Source organism: Lampetra planeri, chromosome 12 (genome assembly GCF_965212315.1).
Source record: "Lampetra planeri chromosome 12, kcLamPlan1.2.h2, whole genome shotgun sequence".
In the NCBI taxonomy this organism is placed as follows: Eukaryota; Metazoa; Chordata; class Hyperoartia; order Petromyzontiformes; family Petromyzontidae; genus Lampetra; species Lampetra planeri.
Genome location: NC_136118.1, coordinates 2,382,098 through 2,399,862, shown reverse-complemented (window position 1 = coordinate 2,399,862; position 17,765 = coordinate 2,382,098). Strand labels below are relative to the sequence as shown.

At 50.2% G+C, this 17,765-nt stretch overlaps 1 protein-coding gene across 1 annotated transcript in view; it reads left to right on the top strand.

Annotated features, from left to right (window-relative positions):
- Window positions 1-2,986: 2,986 nt before the first annotated feature.
- IGFBP7 (insulin like growth factor binding protein 7) overlaps window positions 2,987-17,765 on the top strand; it is a 36,478-nt gene continuing 21,699 nt past the window's right edge. Inside the window, exons 1-2 of the mRNA XM_078599182.1 lie at window positions 2,987-3,399; window positions 5,566-5,821. Of these exons, the coding sequence (XP_078455308.1) occupies window positions 3,160-3,399; window positions 5,566-5,821 (496 nt within the window). The 5' untranslated portion in view covers window positions 2,987-3,159. The remainder of the gene's footprint in view (window positions 3,400-5,565; window positions 5,822-17,765) is intronic.

Below are 17,765 nucleotides of genomic sequence, written 5' to 3'. Positions count from 1 at the left end.
CGGCCAACACCAGTGACGTTTATCTGAACCGGTCCTGGGCCTCCCCTAGCTCGACTCAGCCTCAAATGAGTGCCTGGTGCGGTGTGTAGCAAACATCGCCATTCGGGAGACAAAGGCGGCCGGGCGTGGTTCACAGCACTTGCCTCAGCAGTCTGTCGAGGCTATAACGGAGGGAGCGTTGTCTCTGTTTGTATCTGCGAGTGGGGGCGGGAGTCAACGCTGTCAGGCAGCGCCACGGAGTGCGTACGGTGCGGTCACTTGTAGGCGCCTTTATTTCCCCAGCGTGCACGCCGGGTTGAAGTCGGAGGGCGTAGAGACGTCGCAGCGATGAATGCAGAGCACAGTACAATAGATTGCTGGTAAAGTTAGTTCCGTAGGCTATAGCAACCTGTTGTGTCACTGTGCCTAACATGGTGTCGTGTAAAGCGTACTCTGCAATGTTATCCTTTCAGCTATATTTTGTGTTGTTTTTTTTGTTAAATTGGGGAATGTGCTGCTGCTTGTTTAATCCAAGCACTGTCCAGGCTCAAACAATCCGGCTTAGCTGCTCAGATAGGATGAGATCGTTCACGGGCACGTCTGCAACACTCGAAATCCACGCAGACTCCCCCCTGCCCTACACACCCGTGTACAACACGTGGTCGTGTCGTGTTTTACACGTGTGTGTGTACAACACGTGTTGTACACGTGTGTGTGTAAAACACGACGTGTGGTCGTGTTCGTCGTAGTTGCCAGGAATGGGGCGTCGCCTGCTATCTTTTCGCATTAGCGTCACACTCTCATACTCTGCAGCAGCAACAACAACAAATGTACCAAAGAATTGAGTTACCGAAAAATGCGATGTTTGGACTTCACTTTTTCGTGGCAGAAATCAATCAGTCTGTGCATAAGCCAACTACTATTGACGCCCCACAAACTAGCACTTGTTTTAAACCACACGGGAAAAATATGATGATGATTGTGATGATAATGATGTAAGTGGTGGTGGTTGTTCGGACGATAATGGTGATAATATTGGTGATGGTTGTGATGATGATGATGAAGAAAGCGGTGGCAGTGCTTGTAAAGATGCTGATGGTGATATAAGTGGTGGCTGTGATGATGAAAGTGTCGACAGTGATTGGAAGCGGTTGTGATGCTGATGATGAAAGTGTCGGTTGTGGTGGTTTGATGATGATTTTCAGTTTGCACGCTTTGGTCCTCTGACACCAGTGACACGTCAACTGAGTGAGTTATATGTTAATAATAAAATGTGGGGAGATGTCTCTCTCTGTCTGCTCATATTCAGGTCATATATTTTACGGACGTCCGCCTGGCCGAGTGTTTTATTGTGCCACGCTGTAATTGTGTGCCGGTCGTTCCCAGGACACCCTTAGACAGTTACATATCTCACACGTGCGTATGGTCATAAACATTTTATATCTGTACGCTGGGCGGTGGTGGAGTGGTTAGCGCACTGCTCTACGGGGCCACGGTGGCTGGCATCGGCTGAAAGGTGACATCCACCCTTCGCCTGAACGCTTTGAATAGCGTGGTGGGGTATAGTCAACCATTGCCAATGACCGACACGGAGTTGAGAGGACTTCATCCATATTCTTAGGTTTTTTCGGTAAAGTCACGTAGGTAAAAAATAAAAAATAAAATTAATAAAAGTAAAATAAAAATAATACTTGCAGTCACGAAAGCTTCAAATCTAGACTTCATCCATCTTTGGATGAACAAAGGGAGGATGACCATTATACACTGCGCGACCTCAATCAATAGCGATTAATCTATTAAGGACCCAACGAAGAAGATCCCTGGTTTTGATTTTCTGCAAAAGCTCATGGGTCCATTCTAAACCACATCCGCACAAACCATGGCAGATGGGGATACCTGATGCACAAATGGAAAATTTAAAAACTCTCCAGTAGTGTGCGACTGTGGTGATCCAGAACAGACCACACAACATATAACGATGCAATACCAGATCCATAAACACGAAGGAGACATCAGAGCGATACACTCCACTGCTCCTGACGCGGTTGTCTGGGCCTGACCACCTGAATGTGAAATTGTCGTCGTTGATTTGCATCTACATCAGCAGGCATTTGAAATAATAAGAAGAATTAATGGATGTGTACATGTGACCACTGGAGTCGTTTCAACTCCTGCAGGGTCTTCTTTAAAAGGGATGATTCACACTGGTAATGGTACAGGGACGGTTATTGTCTAATTTGTTGATTTCACATGAGTTTGCCGGCAATATTTACGGTACACTTCGAGCATCGTGCATTATATGTAGCCAAATGCTTGTAGTTGATGTCACACGATCTACAACGTTCACTTTGTAACAGGCTACAATCTAACGATGATGTTGATGGTGATACGGTGTATGATTGATGATGGTGACCATTATGATGATTATAACGATTAATATGATTATAATGATGATGACGATACTGGTGATGATGATTATTATGACGACGACAATAATAATGGGTGATGCCAATAATGATTGTGATTAATGGTGGTAGTAGTAATAACGATGGTGGTTAAACAGACACCATCGTCACTGAAGCAGCACTCCGAGCAAACGGGGTTGGTAAAGAGGAACGGATGAAGGAGAGCGACGGGCGGATAGGGTGGTGGAGGCGGGTGGAATTTTGCTCGGAAACTCCTGATCGCAAGAGCCACTACCCATGGAGCTAATTAACCACCCACAGCCTCGCTCCACACAGCGCTCCCAACTCGGTCTCTCCCCCCCACCACCACCACCACGCTACCCCTTCCCGTGCCCCTAACCCTCCACCACCCCCCTCCGCGCGCGTCTCCCCGGGGGACTGGGATCGCGCCTACCTCCTCCCACCACCACCCACCACCACCACCTCCCACCACCACCCACCACCACCTCCCACCACCACCTCCCACCGAACAGGCGGGGCCGCTCTCTCAACTACAGCAGCGAAAGAGCAACCCAACCCAAATCCCTCACTCCGTACAGGAAAGCAGCAACATCAGCAGCAGTAGTAACGAGCGCTCCTCTTCAGCCCGGCCGCCACTCAGGTAGCAAAGTCGACTCGCCCGCCGTGTCGTCTAGAAGATTGTCTCCGCTGCTAGGCAATTAGCTTCAGCCAACCCGAACCTGCAAACCACCACCAGCCGCCAACTCCTGTCACCATGCGCCTCGCGTTGCCGCTGCCCTTGCTGGGAGTCGCTGCCCTTCTCTGCGCCGCGCTGCTGCTGCCCGCTACTGCCCAGGCGGGGGAGCCTGGCGGGCAGCGACGGAAAGGAGTGAGCGGACAAGGAGGAGGCGGCGGAGTGGCGAAATGTCCCTCGTGCGACAAGATCAAGTGCCCCGAGCTGCCGAAGGAAAAGTGTCCGCAGGGGTTCGTCAAGGGCCCCTGCAGTTGTTGCAAGGTAAGACCAACCCCCTCCCCCCCCTGGCCCCCATCTCCTCGGGACCCCTGTTCCCTATACCCCGATATATCCCGTGATAATCTCCAACGCCGGTTTCCTCGGCACGCCGAGTTTCCCCGGGACCCCAAATCCCAGAGCCAGTTTTAAATCCGACTCCACCCCCTCCCTCGTGTGATACAGTTGTTTTTTGTTCTGATTTCTCTTTGATTTATTGTTGTACCTCATTTTATTTCATTTGCTTTTGTCATTTTGGTTACCCAGGTTACTCTTGCAAATGAGACCCCTCCTCGTATCTTGAGTTCTCGCCCGGTTAAACAAAATGAACTTGAAACTTCAGTCTTGAGACTCTTGATCCGAGAGCCCCTAGCTTCCCATGTTTACAATGCAGAACCGCTCCAGATAGCGGCAGCTTGGGGAGGCCTTCATCCAGCAGTGGATTGACCATGGCTGAGGATAACGATGAGCGTTCTCAATCCCATTTGTCTGAGCCTTGGTTGCCAAACTTCAGATTATAAGTATTATTTGGGTATGCTGCGTTTGAAGTTGTGCACGAATGACAAAAAAAACGCAACACATTTGTTCATAACTGTGTGACATTAATATTAGGCGACGTTTCGGGCAATGACCCTTATTCATGTATATTGATCCTAATTCTACGATGCTGACTTCGCGAAGCGCCAAACCTCAGAGCTCCTGATGCTGCCACGTCAACTCCACCGCCACCATGAGCCGCGAGTATGTTTGTACCTAGGTTCGATGTCGATGCAAGTTCTCAAGGTCTCCGGCCAAGTGTGTGGGGAGGGCGGGAGGGGGGCTCGAAGCTTCGTAGGGGTCGCCCCCATCTCACCAACCTCGCGGCTCCGCGCAAATCATCCGTAACGCGCCGAGTTAATTATTGAGCGAGCGAGAGGAATCCCACTCTGCTGTTAATCAGTGCTCGCGTGCCGGGGCTGTCCGGATTAATGCTCCTTTACAAACTACTAGACTGTTTTTTTTTACCAGGTATGGCCCACTGAGCTATATACAGGAGCTCTTTTTCAGAAGCGACCTGGCCACAAATTATAGATCAACGAAGTGGCTTATCGCCGTGTGGAAATGTAAAGCAGTAGCCAAACACTTTAAACCAGGGGTGGGAACCTTTTTTTTTTCTGCCAAGGGCCATTTGGATACTTATAACATTATTCGCGGGCCATACAAAATTATCAACTTAAAAATTAGCCCGTTATATTTGGCCAAACATTTAATTAACTCACCCCTAATGTGATGGCTGGAACTGCTTCTCTTTGGTGAGGCGTGTGACGTTAGCTGGTATTGATGATGTTGCTACTCGCAACTGCTTTTCCAGGCTTGCTCCTAGATTTATTGAATTTCGAGTCCCGCCTGCGGTTCCCTTGGCAGGGCCACACCAAATGATTTTGCGGGCCTTACACGGCCCGCGGGCCGGACGTTCCCCACCCCTGCTCTAAACCAACGTCGATTCTAAATGTGGATGGAAAAACCGGAGGACCCGGGGAAAAATCGACCACGGGGCGGGCCGTGGGGGGCGGGGGGGGGGGTATTTAACCATACTTCACCACCGAGCGTGGTTTGGTGAAGGCATTGAGCATAGACCTGGCAGCCGTTCCGAGATCAGTGCATTCTGAGAAATTTTGGGCAAAGGCTCAATCATCGTATCTTAATTGAAAGTTGATCAGTAGTTGGACTAATTGACAACGCTGCTCCGTCCCTGGGCTGTCTCGATGCGAGGTACGGATGGGAGCGTTGAGCCAGCCAGGTCAGGGTTAGTTAAGGGGGCATCAGGGTGTGGCGATGTACCGATTCGTAGATGAATATGGATTGTCAAGCTCACGTGTGAGCATCGATATATATATAATTGTATCGTTTATGTCGTATGCAATGGGTTCCCGTGAGTGTTCATTGGCGGTCGATGGTGAGTGGCGGTTGATAGTGAGTGGATGGGTGGTGGGTGGTGAGTGGATTTGTGATCGATATAGTGGCTGGGTGGACGATGGTAAGTGGTGGTTCATGATGGTTAATATCGAGTTGGCGCGCGATGGATTGAGCGAATGAATGATAGCGGTTGGACAATCTATTTACAGTACAGTTAAGAAATGCGCCTTCGCATTCTCGCCTGCCCTCAACTGCCCCCCACCCCCCCCCACCCAGGTTTGCGCCCGGGTCGCCGGCGAACCGTGCGGAGGCAGTGACCAGGGCCGCTGCGCCCTGGGCTACGAGTGCCAGAGGCCGCAAGGTGCCAAGAAGCGCGGCCACGGCGAGTGCGTGTGCAAGGCCCCGTACCCCGTGTGCGGCTCGGACGGGATCACCTACAGTTCCGCGTGCGAGCTCAGGGCCGCCGACTGGAGGGCGCAGAGCCGCGGGGACGCAACCGTCACGCAGACCGGCAAGGGGCCCTGCGGCAAGGGTGAGTGGATGCGGGGAGAGGGACGGGTGAAGGTGAGTGTGGGTGAAGGTGAGTGGGTGGAGGTGAGTGTGGGTGAGTGGATGCGGGGAGAGGGGCAATGACGCTGTGGTGGTTTGGTGCAGGTGAGTGTGGTTGGGTGAAGGCGAGTGTGGGTGGGTGAAGGCGAGTGTGGGTGGGTGCAGGTGAGTGTGGGTGGTGCAGGTGAGTGGGTGGAGGTGAGTGTGGGTGAGTGGATGCGGGGAGAGGGGTGTTGACGCTGTGGTGGTTTGGTGCAGGTGAGTGTGGGTGGGTGAAGGTGAGTGTGGGTGGGTGCAGGTGAGTGTGGGTGGGTGCAGGTGAGTGTGGTTGGGTGAAGGCGAGTGTGGGTGGATGCGGGGAGAGGGACGGGTGAAGGTGAGTGTGGGTGAAGGTGAGTGGGTGGAGGTGAGTGTGGGTGAGTGGATGCGGGGAGAGGGGTGTTGACGCTGTGGTGGTTTGGTGCAGGTGAGCGTGGGTGGGTGAAGGTGAGTGTGGGTGGGTGCAGGTGAGTGTGGGTGGGTGAAGGTGAGTGTGGGTGGGTGCAGGTGAGTGTGGGTGGGTGCAGGTGAGTGTGGGTGGGTGAAGGTGAGTGTGGGTGGGTGCAGGTGAGTGAGTGTGGATGAGTGTAGGTGAGTGTGGGTGGGTGAAGGTGAGTGTGGGTGGGTGAAGGTGAGTGTGGGTGGGTGCAGGTGAGTGTGAGTGGGTGCAGGTGAGTGTGGGTGGGTGAACGTGAGTGTGGATGAGTGGATGTAGGTGGGGAGCGATAGTTTAGCGGTTAGCGCGCTGCGCTATGAACCCGGCGATCTGTTTTCGATTCCCGCTCACGGCCAACACCAGTGACGATTTCCTGAACCGGTCCTGGGCCTCCCCTAGGTCGACTCAGCCTCAAATGAGTACCTCATGCAGTGTGTAAATATCGCCACTAGGGAGGGCCGGGCGTGGTGCTGGCCACCCACCCCTCGTGTACCGTACCAACATTCACAGGTGCTTGCTAACAGCCCTTGCCCCAACAGTGTGTTGAGGCTTTTCTGGGAATATTTGTTTTTGCAGGTGGGGAGCGGTAGTGCAGTGGTTAGTGCTCTGTGCTACGAACCCGAGTACCGCTCACGGCCAATACCAGTGACGATTATCTGAACCGGTCCTGGGCCTCTCCTACGTCTACTCAGCCTTAACAATTTGTACCCGGTGCGATCTGTAAACATTGCCAATGGGGAGACAAAGGTGACCGGGCGTGGTGCTGGCAACACACCTGCCCGCTCGTGTGCCGTGCCAACCTTCATAAAGGTGCTCGCTAACAGCACTTGCCCCAACAGTCTATTAAAGGCTATACGGGGATTTTTTGTCTTTGATGTTTCGTGCAGTCTTTACTCTGTGTCGAGGACAACATACATCTTTAGGAGCCCCCCCCCCCCTCCAAAACGATGCGTGCATGTCCATCTCTGTCTGTCCCGCGGGCCCTCTGCGGACCATCAAAGAGGCCCCGCACTCGTTGCTGAGACGGCTCCGTTTCGCGTGCGACGTGTGATGGGCGAGAGGAGACTTCCTCCCCTAGCCGCGCGGTGCGGCGCGGAAGAGAGACGCAGCAAAGCGCACGAGGCGCTGCGGGGACACTGCTCGCTCGCAGGCGACGTTGCGTTGCGATTAATCCGCATTGTGCGCGCGCGCAGAGGATTAACGGCGGGCGCATTGTGCGCGCTCGTAAACTCCACCGCGCGCGGTTGTGTGTGTAAACTACACACGCGCAGTACACACGCACGTATAAACACGTGTAGTCTGGTCCGTGTGTAGTTTACACACACACACGTGTAGTGTGGTGTACACACGCGCATTGTATATGCATGTATACATACGTGTAGTGTAGTTTTTACACGTGCAGTGCACATGTACGTATACACCGGTGTAGAATTCACACGTGCGGTGTACATGCATGCATGTACACACACGTGTAGTGTTCACACGTGCATGTGCGTACGGTGAACTTACACGTGCGATACACATTCGAACTATGAAGCGCGCACACGTGTGTGACGCGTGCACGTGTGTGGTCTGTACACGCGTGTAGCATGTGCGCACTGCACAGCGAGTGAGTCCCCATTCTGCAGCTTGAACGCGGGTAACCCTGTTACCATAGGAAGGTAACCGTCGCTACCCTTGGGTCAGCCGAGTTTGTTCAGGGCTCAGGGACCTCCACGACCTCGCTTCAGCCCTCCCTAGGGAACGGCTGTTTTCGTGATCCCTGGCCCCACACTGCGAGCCAATTAAAGCCCCCCACCCCCTCATCTCGCACCCAGTCCTGGAGAATCGCCGGCTCGCTCTTCCTTCTCCTCCTCCACAGCCTCCCTTCCTCCTTGAGTTCGCTCCATCTCCCCGTAGCCGCACCCTCCCCATCTCCACCTCCCATCACTCTTCCTCTCCTCACCCCCCCCCCCCCGCAGTGGATCGACAAAGGGTGCTTCATCATTATCATTGTTTTATGATTGTGCACGAACAATTGTATGTTGATGTTTGTTGAACTTCTTTCGCACCATACGTAGCCAACCGTGCTCATCGGAGGTGCGGCATAATTGTCTCTTGTAACGGATGTCTGTCAGCCTCTGCGTATGAGGCCTCCCCTAGGTCGACTCAGCCTCAAATGAGTACCTGGTGCGGTGTGTAAAACACATCGCCACTGGGGTGACAAAGGCCGTCGGGCGTGGTGCTGGCCACCCACCCCCTCGGTATGCCGTGCCGGCCTTAATAGGTGCTCGCTCACAGCATCTGCCCCAACAGTCTGTTAAGGCTACACGGGGGATCTTTGTCTTTGTGAGAGGAGCGTGTAACGAGGATTCCAGAGAGGTCCGCTCGGCTGGCCTTCCTGGTGGCTTTCCGATCACACGAAGCAAGTGACACCTTTGCTCCCACGGAAACATTTAGAATATCTTGTCTTGTTAACATAATAATAGTGAAACAGTAATACTGTTCTTCTTGGTTCTTTCGGTAGTCACGTAGAAGAGAAGTAATAAAATAATAAAAATAAAACATAATAAAATAATTATCACGACGTTTCGGCCACAACGCAAGCAGCCGTCCTCAGGTGAAGAAATTATTCAGGTGAAGAATTTCTTCACCTGAGGACGGTTGTGGCCGAAACGTCGTGAGAATGATTTTATTATGTTTTATTTTTATTATTTTATTACTTCCCTTCTACGTGACTTTACCGAAAGAACCAAGAAGATGAATCCGTGCAGTCGCGAAAGCTTTAAATCGAAAAGTAATACTGTTTATGACCAACATACTGTACATGCCTTTGGTCAATCCACTGCTGGATGAAAGCCTTCCACATGCCCTGTCAGTCGTGGGGGGGGGGGGGTATTGGACCATACTTCACCGCGCTGGTCGGTGACGGGGGTGTCGGAGAACCGGTTCAGTTATCTCACGCCGTTGACGTTAGCCGTGGCCGGGACTCGAAATTGGGTGGCCAAGATCAAAGCCGAGTGCGATAACCACTGCGCCACCGCTCTTTTGTTCAAACTGTTTTTTTTGTTGTGTCTACCCTGCTCGCGTCATTGAGCCACGTGATCACGCCGGCCTTTGTTTAACTGAAAAAAAACATCAGCACATTCTTCAATAAAACTGCGGCCTTAAAAAAGAAAGAGTATACATTGGGCGACGTTTGGAGCTACGGCCCTTCTTCACAGCTCATAGAGAGGGTAGAAGAAGTATGTGCTCTGAAGAAGGCCCATTGCCCGAAACGTTTTCCATTGTATACGTTTCCTTTTTAAGGTGACAGTCGTATTGACGAACGCGTGTTGAGGTATTTTGTTGTTTCGATTTAAAGCTTTCGTGACTGCAGAGATTCATCTTCTTGGTTCTTTCGGTAAAGTCACGTAGAATGGAAACAATAAAAATAATAAAATAAAACATAATAAAATCATTCTCACGACGTTTCGGCCACAACGCAAGCAGCCGTCATCAGGTGAGACGCTGTCTCCCCGACAGACCTGGTCTTCACCTGATGATAGCTGCTTGCGTTGTGGCCGAAACGTCGTGATAATTATGTTATTATGTTTTATTTTATTATTTATATTCTTTCCATTCTACGTGACTTTACCGAAAGAACCAAGAAGATATTTTGTTGTTGTTAATTGTGCTTTTGCACCACCGCCAACACAGCTGCAGGGTCACCAAATAATGTGCGGATAATTATCCAGCGAGGAGTTCAATCGTTCTTGTGAAATGCCCACCCAGCGTGGCCTTAGGCCTCAGTAGAACCCATCGAGGCGAGAAGAGGATCGCACGGGGTTGGGTCGTCACGTGCACACCTCAAATTTCACGCTTTCCAATGCTGCCCACGCCACATTTCTGCCGTACTTTTATATCTTTCCATTTCTTGTTTCTTATTTTCATCGAAGCTTTGAGATTTATTGTTTCCATCGTTCTCAGCTCTTGATGTGGAGGACAAGATCTGATTCACTCTGCCCCCCCTCCCCCCAGTGGATGCCCCAAGCGTGAGAATCGTTGAGTCGGTAGAATTTCTGGGGTCCGAGCAGGGGATAGTGGATATGTTTTTTTGTTGTTGTTGTCGGTTGTAGGAGCTTCCCCGGGATTAAATTAATCCACGCGGGGCTCACGAAGAGAGAGCGAATGATAGAACGCGAGTAAGCGAGGGAGAGAAAAAGAGAGGGCAATGGAGAGAGATAGAGCGTGGGGGGGGGGGCAGAGGAGGAGAGAGGCGAGGGAGAAAGAGGGCGAGAGAGGAATGGAGAGAGCGAAGGAGAGAGAGAGCGCGATTGAGAGATTTGGACAATAAATACTGGGGGCAGTGGGAAGGGTGAACGGATACATTCTGAGCCCAAACACGGATGGTGACCCCAACGCTGACACTGACCCTAACTGACCCTCACTCTCCCTAACACTGACTCTTAAACTCTAGCCCTAACCCTAACACTACAGTTTACACGTGAACCCTAACAGCAGCATTTGCCTTGTGCCACTAATTCTAACGCTCAGCCTAACAATAACATGAGCATATCGCTGCGGCTAATGTACAAACATTTACTCTAAAGCCAAGCCTAACACGAATAAGGCATCATTATTATTAACGCTTAACAACAAATCCCAGAACCGTAACACCACGAGACATCTCACGGTGACAGCCAAGCCCACACGAATGCCACGCCGCGTCGCCAAGGGGTCCCTGGTGCCCTCCTCCCGAGGATAACCCCCCACCTGAGCAACCAATCACCTGAGTGCGCGTGGGGGGGGGCAGCCGGTGAGATGGTCGTGGTGACGAGGGAGGAAGGGATTTCGGAAGGAGGGAGTAATACAATATATAATGAGATGTATATTTAGCGGGAAGTTTATGTGGCTTGCCACGCTGTCATCCAAAAGTTGCAGGTATGGAGCAACTAGTGATGGTGTTGATGGTGAGAATGGTGGTGGTGGTGGTGATTGTGTTGATGAAATTCGTAATAGCAGTGATCATACTAATGCAAGTGGTGATGGTGGTGGTTGAGATTATGATGATGAAAATGGTGGTGGTTGAGATTATGATGATGAAAATGGTGGTGGTTGTAACGATGATGGCGGTTGTGGTGAAATTGGTGGGGGTGGTTGTGATGATAACGATCAAGAAAGTAGGTGGTTGTCATGATGATGGTTGATGAAAGCGGTTGTGATGATGATGAAAATAATAATGATACTACTGCTCATAATGGTGTTGAAATCATCATCATCATCATCGTCATATAAGCGAGCGGTGCACATGTCAGTCACGGAGGCCTCGTGAACAAGACTCTTAATGAATGCGGCTCGGCCATGTGAGCACGCGTTCATTAATTAATGAGCGGACGCGTCAACGCATCATCGCGTCGCGCTGAGCGGCGCACTGGGATTTACAGCGCGCGAGCTCGGCTCTTCGTCATCCCTGCAAAAGTAATTCACTGCTCAATGTGTGTGTGTCAGAGAGTATGAGGGAGCAGTGGCGCAGCGGTCAATCCGGCGACTCGAGTTCAAGTCCCGCTCACTGCCAACACGGGTGACGATTATCTGAAGCAGTAATGGAGCTCCCCCGAGGTTGACTTCGTCTCAAATGAGTACCTGGTTCGATGCGTAAACATCGTCATTGGGGAGACAAAGACATCCGGGCGTGGTGCTGCCCACCCACCCCCTCGCGTGCCGTGCTGGCCTTCATTGGTTGGCTTTCGCACCTTTGATTAGCAGGGTTGGCTATGTGCGGTGCGAAAGAAGTTCAACATACATCTGTGGGTACTCGCTCATAGCACTTGCCCCAACAGTCGACTAAGGCTATAATGGGAGGAGGATGTGTGTGTGCGTGTGTGTGCATGACATATATACTGTATCGCATATGTATGCGAGATTACGCATGTGAGAGTGATTACAGATGTGCATGCATATGTATGAGTATGAGACTGTGCGTGTGTTCGTGTATATATGATGATGACCATGGTGGTGGTGGTGGTGGCATCTGTATTTCTGAGATTGTAAAAAGAGCCATTGGTGCGGTGAGTTGGATGAATTTCAATTGGGATTAACCTTGGGCGCTGCAGATGTGACACAGTGGCTGGTATGAAATCACCTTCGGGACAGAGATGTGATAATGATGAAGATGATGAATATGAATAACAATTAAGATGATAATGACGCTCAACCATCATCTTAAATCCGCACGATGATGATGAATCGTCGTGATCATGATCAATCATTATGCATATTTAAGATGATGATCACGATGAGCGTGCACGACTATGACACCGAGCTAATTGACAAAGCCGCGGAGCTCGAACAAGGAAGACGACCCCTGCCAAGGGGGCCTTGCAGTGCAACTCGGGCAGTCAGAACGCACGCACGAGAAGTAGCCCCAGTCAGAGGTTTTGCTATTTCACCATAAATTACTTATTTCTACAAACAATACTGACTTTCTATAACTCAATAAAGACTGCCGACGAGGTTTACGCACATGTATGTCTAGTTTGCAATATATATCGTTCGTCGATTATCAGTCAGGCAAAGTCAAGAACTCATGTTCGGAATTCACAACTCTCAGCAGAAAGTAACTGTACTCGTGTAAGTGTATTCACCCCCCAATTCGTTATATATAGAAAAAATTATAATCATCATATATGTATAACATCTTATAGTTGTGCAGTATTCCGATGCGTCGCCTTACGCCTAATGCAAACAGGCGCACTGACGCGGAGTGGTTAGAACGGATAATTAGGGGGTGGAACAATTATATATATATACCTTATTTAATTAATTCCCGTCGCTCAAAGCTCGTTTCACTTCAGCCTGAAACAACCTCCGTGACCCGCCGCCACACCACGTACCGTGCCCAGCAGTGTTGACAAAGCGCGGCACGGCCCCACTCACTCACTCTCAGACGTAAGTCATACGCGTTGCACGCAATCACCCTCGTGGACGCGCTACGCGTAAACCCACAAGACGTCGCTGCCCCGATGTGCATGCAAGAAAAAAAATCGTGTACACATCTCATCGGCAGCGCGGTCTTCTGCGAGTGCGGGTTTTTTTGTTTTAAAGCAGCATTGGTTCAATACAAGCGTACTCTGCACAGGTTTCAACATTTAGAGGCTTGTATTTTTTGTAATAATGTTGAACTCTCTTTCGCACTGTACGCACCCAAGCGTGCTAATCGCCGGTGCCGGGGAAGAACAACAAACTGAACACAAAAAACTCATTTCTTTAGAAAAGTGCATGGCTCCAGTGGCTTCCTATTAATTGTCGGAAGGAAGAGCGTTTCAGACGGCCGCAGAAGCGAATCTGAAAGCGCGCGACACAGTGATAATTGTTCGATGACCAGATAAAAGCCGCTGCGAGGATAACCAGAGTTCACTTGATGGTCTATGCTTCTTTTACGCGATCAGCAAGGTATTGTGGTTCATTTGTGGCAAGCACTTTGTGTGTAATGGGTGCAACCTCATCATGTATCGTTCAGCAACCCGTTACGACACGTGCCTAAGAATGTTGTACACGCTGCAGCTTGCTTGAAACAATGCTGCTGAACTGACCGATGTTTATAGTGGAGGGCCATCGAGGTTAGATATGGGTTCCCGGAATTAGACGCAACATTCTATGATACACAGCACAGACTCACCCTTATAGGATTGATTCTACCCACCATGTTCCCATATCAACGTCATTCTATCATCATTACGAGGACCATTTTATGGCCATCATCCTTCCACGGAGAGACGCGCCATAGGCATGCGGAGTTTCCACCGCTGGCTCAGAGCTGTACACGGGAGATGAGCAACTGCGTCAATTATTGCGTGTCGACTAATTATAATTATCATCACCATAATTGACGAGACATCATCATCATCAATGTATAGTACCAGGTACAGAGGGAATGATATTTGCCTTATTGAAATACTGCTTCCCCGCTCTGTACTCTCTAGGAATGTGGATTTCCACCACTCGCTCAGCCCCCCCCAGCTCCCTGTTCCCTGCCCCCTATTTCCACGTGGGATTGATTGTAGGGCCACAATTTGATTGAAGCATAAAAACACAAAATCCAACAACAAGCGCGGCACGCACGAGCAGAACAAAACACGTGGCTCCAGACAAAACACGGCTGCTGCTTCCCTCCACCTGCAATGCGGGCGGCAGTCTGAGTGCAACCGTGCCACGAGATGCCAAACAAGTCTACGGCAGCCTCCCTCCCTCCCCTCCCTCCCGTGCCATTAGTGGGTTTTTTTGGCAGGCGGCAAATTAACAACGGCAATTAACCAACGGGCAGGTCGCCGCACGCCGTTGGGTGTCCTACAGATGCGCGTGGAAAGCAGGCGCACGTGGCAAGTTGCCACACGCGGCAATCGGGCACTCGTTTGCAAGTTTCCACGCGTGTCATGGAAAAGCGATATATACACATACACGTGGCAGCCTAAGCACACGTGGAAAACTACAACACGTGCCATCCTAAACACGTAGCGATCTACAACGCATGAAACCAAACACGTGGCAGATAAGACACGCGTGGCAGCAGCAACAAGACCCCACCTACGAAGGCAAATTAAGTGAATGAGTTTGGCAATAAATGTTTTATGCAATTCTCACTCTCATTAAACGGTCAAGGGTTTCTGACAGATGCGTTGATGGATTTTTTTTGTTTTACAAGGCTGCCAGGCGAATGTGTGATGGGTGGGGTAACGTGTACAGGGAGGAGAATGCCAGATAATTACCGGGCATTGGAGTGGCACCCCCGAGTTCGTTGACCAAGGGGAAGAAAATTACCTAAAGTCACATGGCGATGATGGTGGTGGTGGTGATGAGACTGTGAGTGGAGATGTTAAGAGGTTGAATGTCAACTGTGCCACAGCAGAGGTATCTGGCAGAAGGAAAGAAACGAAAGCAAGGTGTGCTGAAACCAACAGTTATTCGCCGTGATTACCTCTTGGTATAGCAGCTATTGCTATGTCGCCGTTGACATGGTTCTGGTTTTCAGTGGGGAAAACAACACATACACAACAGGCCTGGAGTCGTGTAAGTGCCCGGGCATTCTGGGCTTTCAACCACAGCCACCTCCGGTCATTTTCGCAGCAGTGGCTTTTGGCTGGCCATCGAATTAAGATGGTCACCGCATCATGCGCGTTCAGATGCGCTTTTGCGGCCGTCTGGAACGCTCTTCCTTCCGATATTAGGAAGCCACTGGAGCTATGTAATTTTTATTTAGATTGAATTTTTTTTTTTACAACTGCTGTTTGTGCTTGGCTTATTGTCCTTCCCCTGCACCTCCGATTCGCACGGTTGACTACGTAGAGTGCGACAGAAGTTCAACACACATACATCTTGGGCCCCTTTCTTCCCATGCATTTGGACCCTGACATCACTCGCAGCCTTTCTGAACTCCATTCAGGGACCCTATGCCAAAAGGTGACCTTACCTCACTTGGGTCTGGGTTCGGATCTCGGTTGATCGTGGCCAATGGCAGAGGCAGGTTTCCTGAAACCCAACCCTCTTACTGCAACACATTGGTCCTGAAAGCCCCGAGGTTGATCAAAGATAATATTTTGTTTTATTTGTTTTACCTGGTGACGCAGATTTTTGACTGATTATTTATCATGTTTAGGAACTGCCTTTTATGTTTAGTTTGTTGTCCTAACCCCCGCACCTCCGATTAACACAGTTGGCTACATACGGTGCGAAAGAAAACAAAGTTCAACATACTTACATACAAGCGTGACTCTGCTGATGAGACGCTGGATTTTAAAACCGGTGCAGTTTGCTTGTGTTGAACCAATGCTACTTTTAAAAAAAAGCATTCTTATGGTCACAAGACGCGTTTAAGAACATGTGCGTTAGACTCATTGATCATTAGCAATTTATGTAAATAATTAGCAAATAATCTGGTTATGTTGCATCTAGGGTAACGGGAAACGACAGATGAGCGAGTACAAACGAGACTACGAGGAATCTATTCTTTAATCGTATGTCCCTTAAATCGTAACAATTTACTGAATCGGTGGGGAAAGGGTAACTATAATATACTATTAGATTTACTATTTTAACTTTACCAGGTAAGGCCCACTAAGCTATATTGCTCTTTTTCATAAATAATAACTCAACGAAGTGGCTTACCATGTGAGAATTTACAGCAGCCAAATACTCTAAATGCACGTTTCTATGCACGACCTCCTGTATACCAGACGAGGTAGTAAACATCGCGCTACCGTGGCGCCGTGCATGGGTACATCATCCCACGGCGAGGTCAGTATAAACTGCCTCGGGACATCCTCCCGATGTTCTCCAACATTCCACCAGATTTTTTGAGTCACGTCAGTGGTGGAGATTCAGGGCAAAGACGAGGGACCTGTATAATTTTAGGGGAAGACGCGAGCCAGGTGATCTTCATCACGGCTCCTCCGAGACTTCCCAAGAGGCTCCGAGGCCACGCACGGTCATGCCTGCTACATGCGTGCCCGGTGGCACGTGTGCCTGCCGGCTGGAAGTTACATAACTCGAGTTAAGATTTAAACAGTTTATTGTTCACTGCCGGGTGTACGTGGTGGGTGGGTTGGTGGTTGGGGGGAGGTGTTTATACAAAGCGCTTACGACCGCAATGTCGCCTGTTTCAGTCACTGTCGGAAGCCTATACAACAGTACGTGCATCACATCTCACGGAGGGTCAACGTGATACTTTGGTTGGACTGCGTCGCTAAAACTCTGTTTTTGGCAGTTTAATATCCCACCGTGCAAGACGTTGGTCGTAAGTTGAGCTGTGCTGTTGCCGCCGCTATGCGTAGGGGTTGTGCTATCTATGTGGGGGGTGTTCTATGTTACATAACCTGAGCTGTCTGCTGCTAAACGGCGAGTCCTTGCACGGGGCCCACTGTGCGAATACACAAAGCGAGGGGCGGGGAAGGCAGAGCGCAAATGTCAAGTTGCGTTCGCTCTCGGGGTTGTAAATTCATAGCCAAGGCCTCCCGCCAACAACCTCCCAGCCCCCCCCTGTATGCCATGCTGCTCATGGCGTGGGACCGTTGCATTATGGATGACATTGAGATGAGAGGGTTGCGATTGGTGGGGATGCGTGTGCAGGTTGGAGGAGAATATCGGGTGGGCAACTTGGAAGTTGAAAATTTTTTAACTAAACTATATTTTTTTATTTACTTACCATGTAAGGCCCACTGATGCTGTACATCTCTTTTTAAGAAGCGACCTGGCCACCAATGATAGCACAACAAAGTGGCTTAGCATGTGTAAATGTATTGCAGCCAAATACTCGAAACGCATATTTCTAAATGTGGAGGGAAAACCCGGAGGACCTGGAGAACAATCCACGAGGCCACGGATAGAACAAGTAAACGGCAATCATCCAGGCGTCAGGGTCAGGATCGAACTCACGACCTTCTGCACACCAGGCGAGGTAGTTAACATCCCGTCACCGTGGCTCATAGAACGTGGCAGG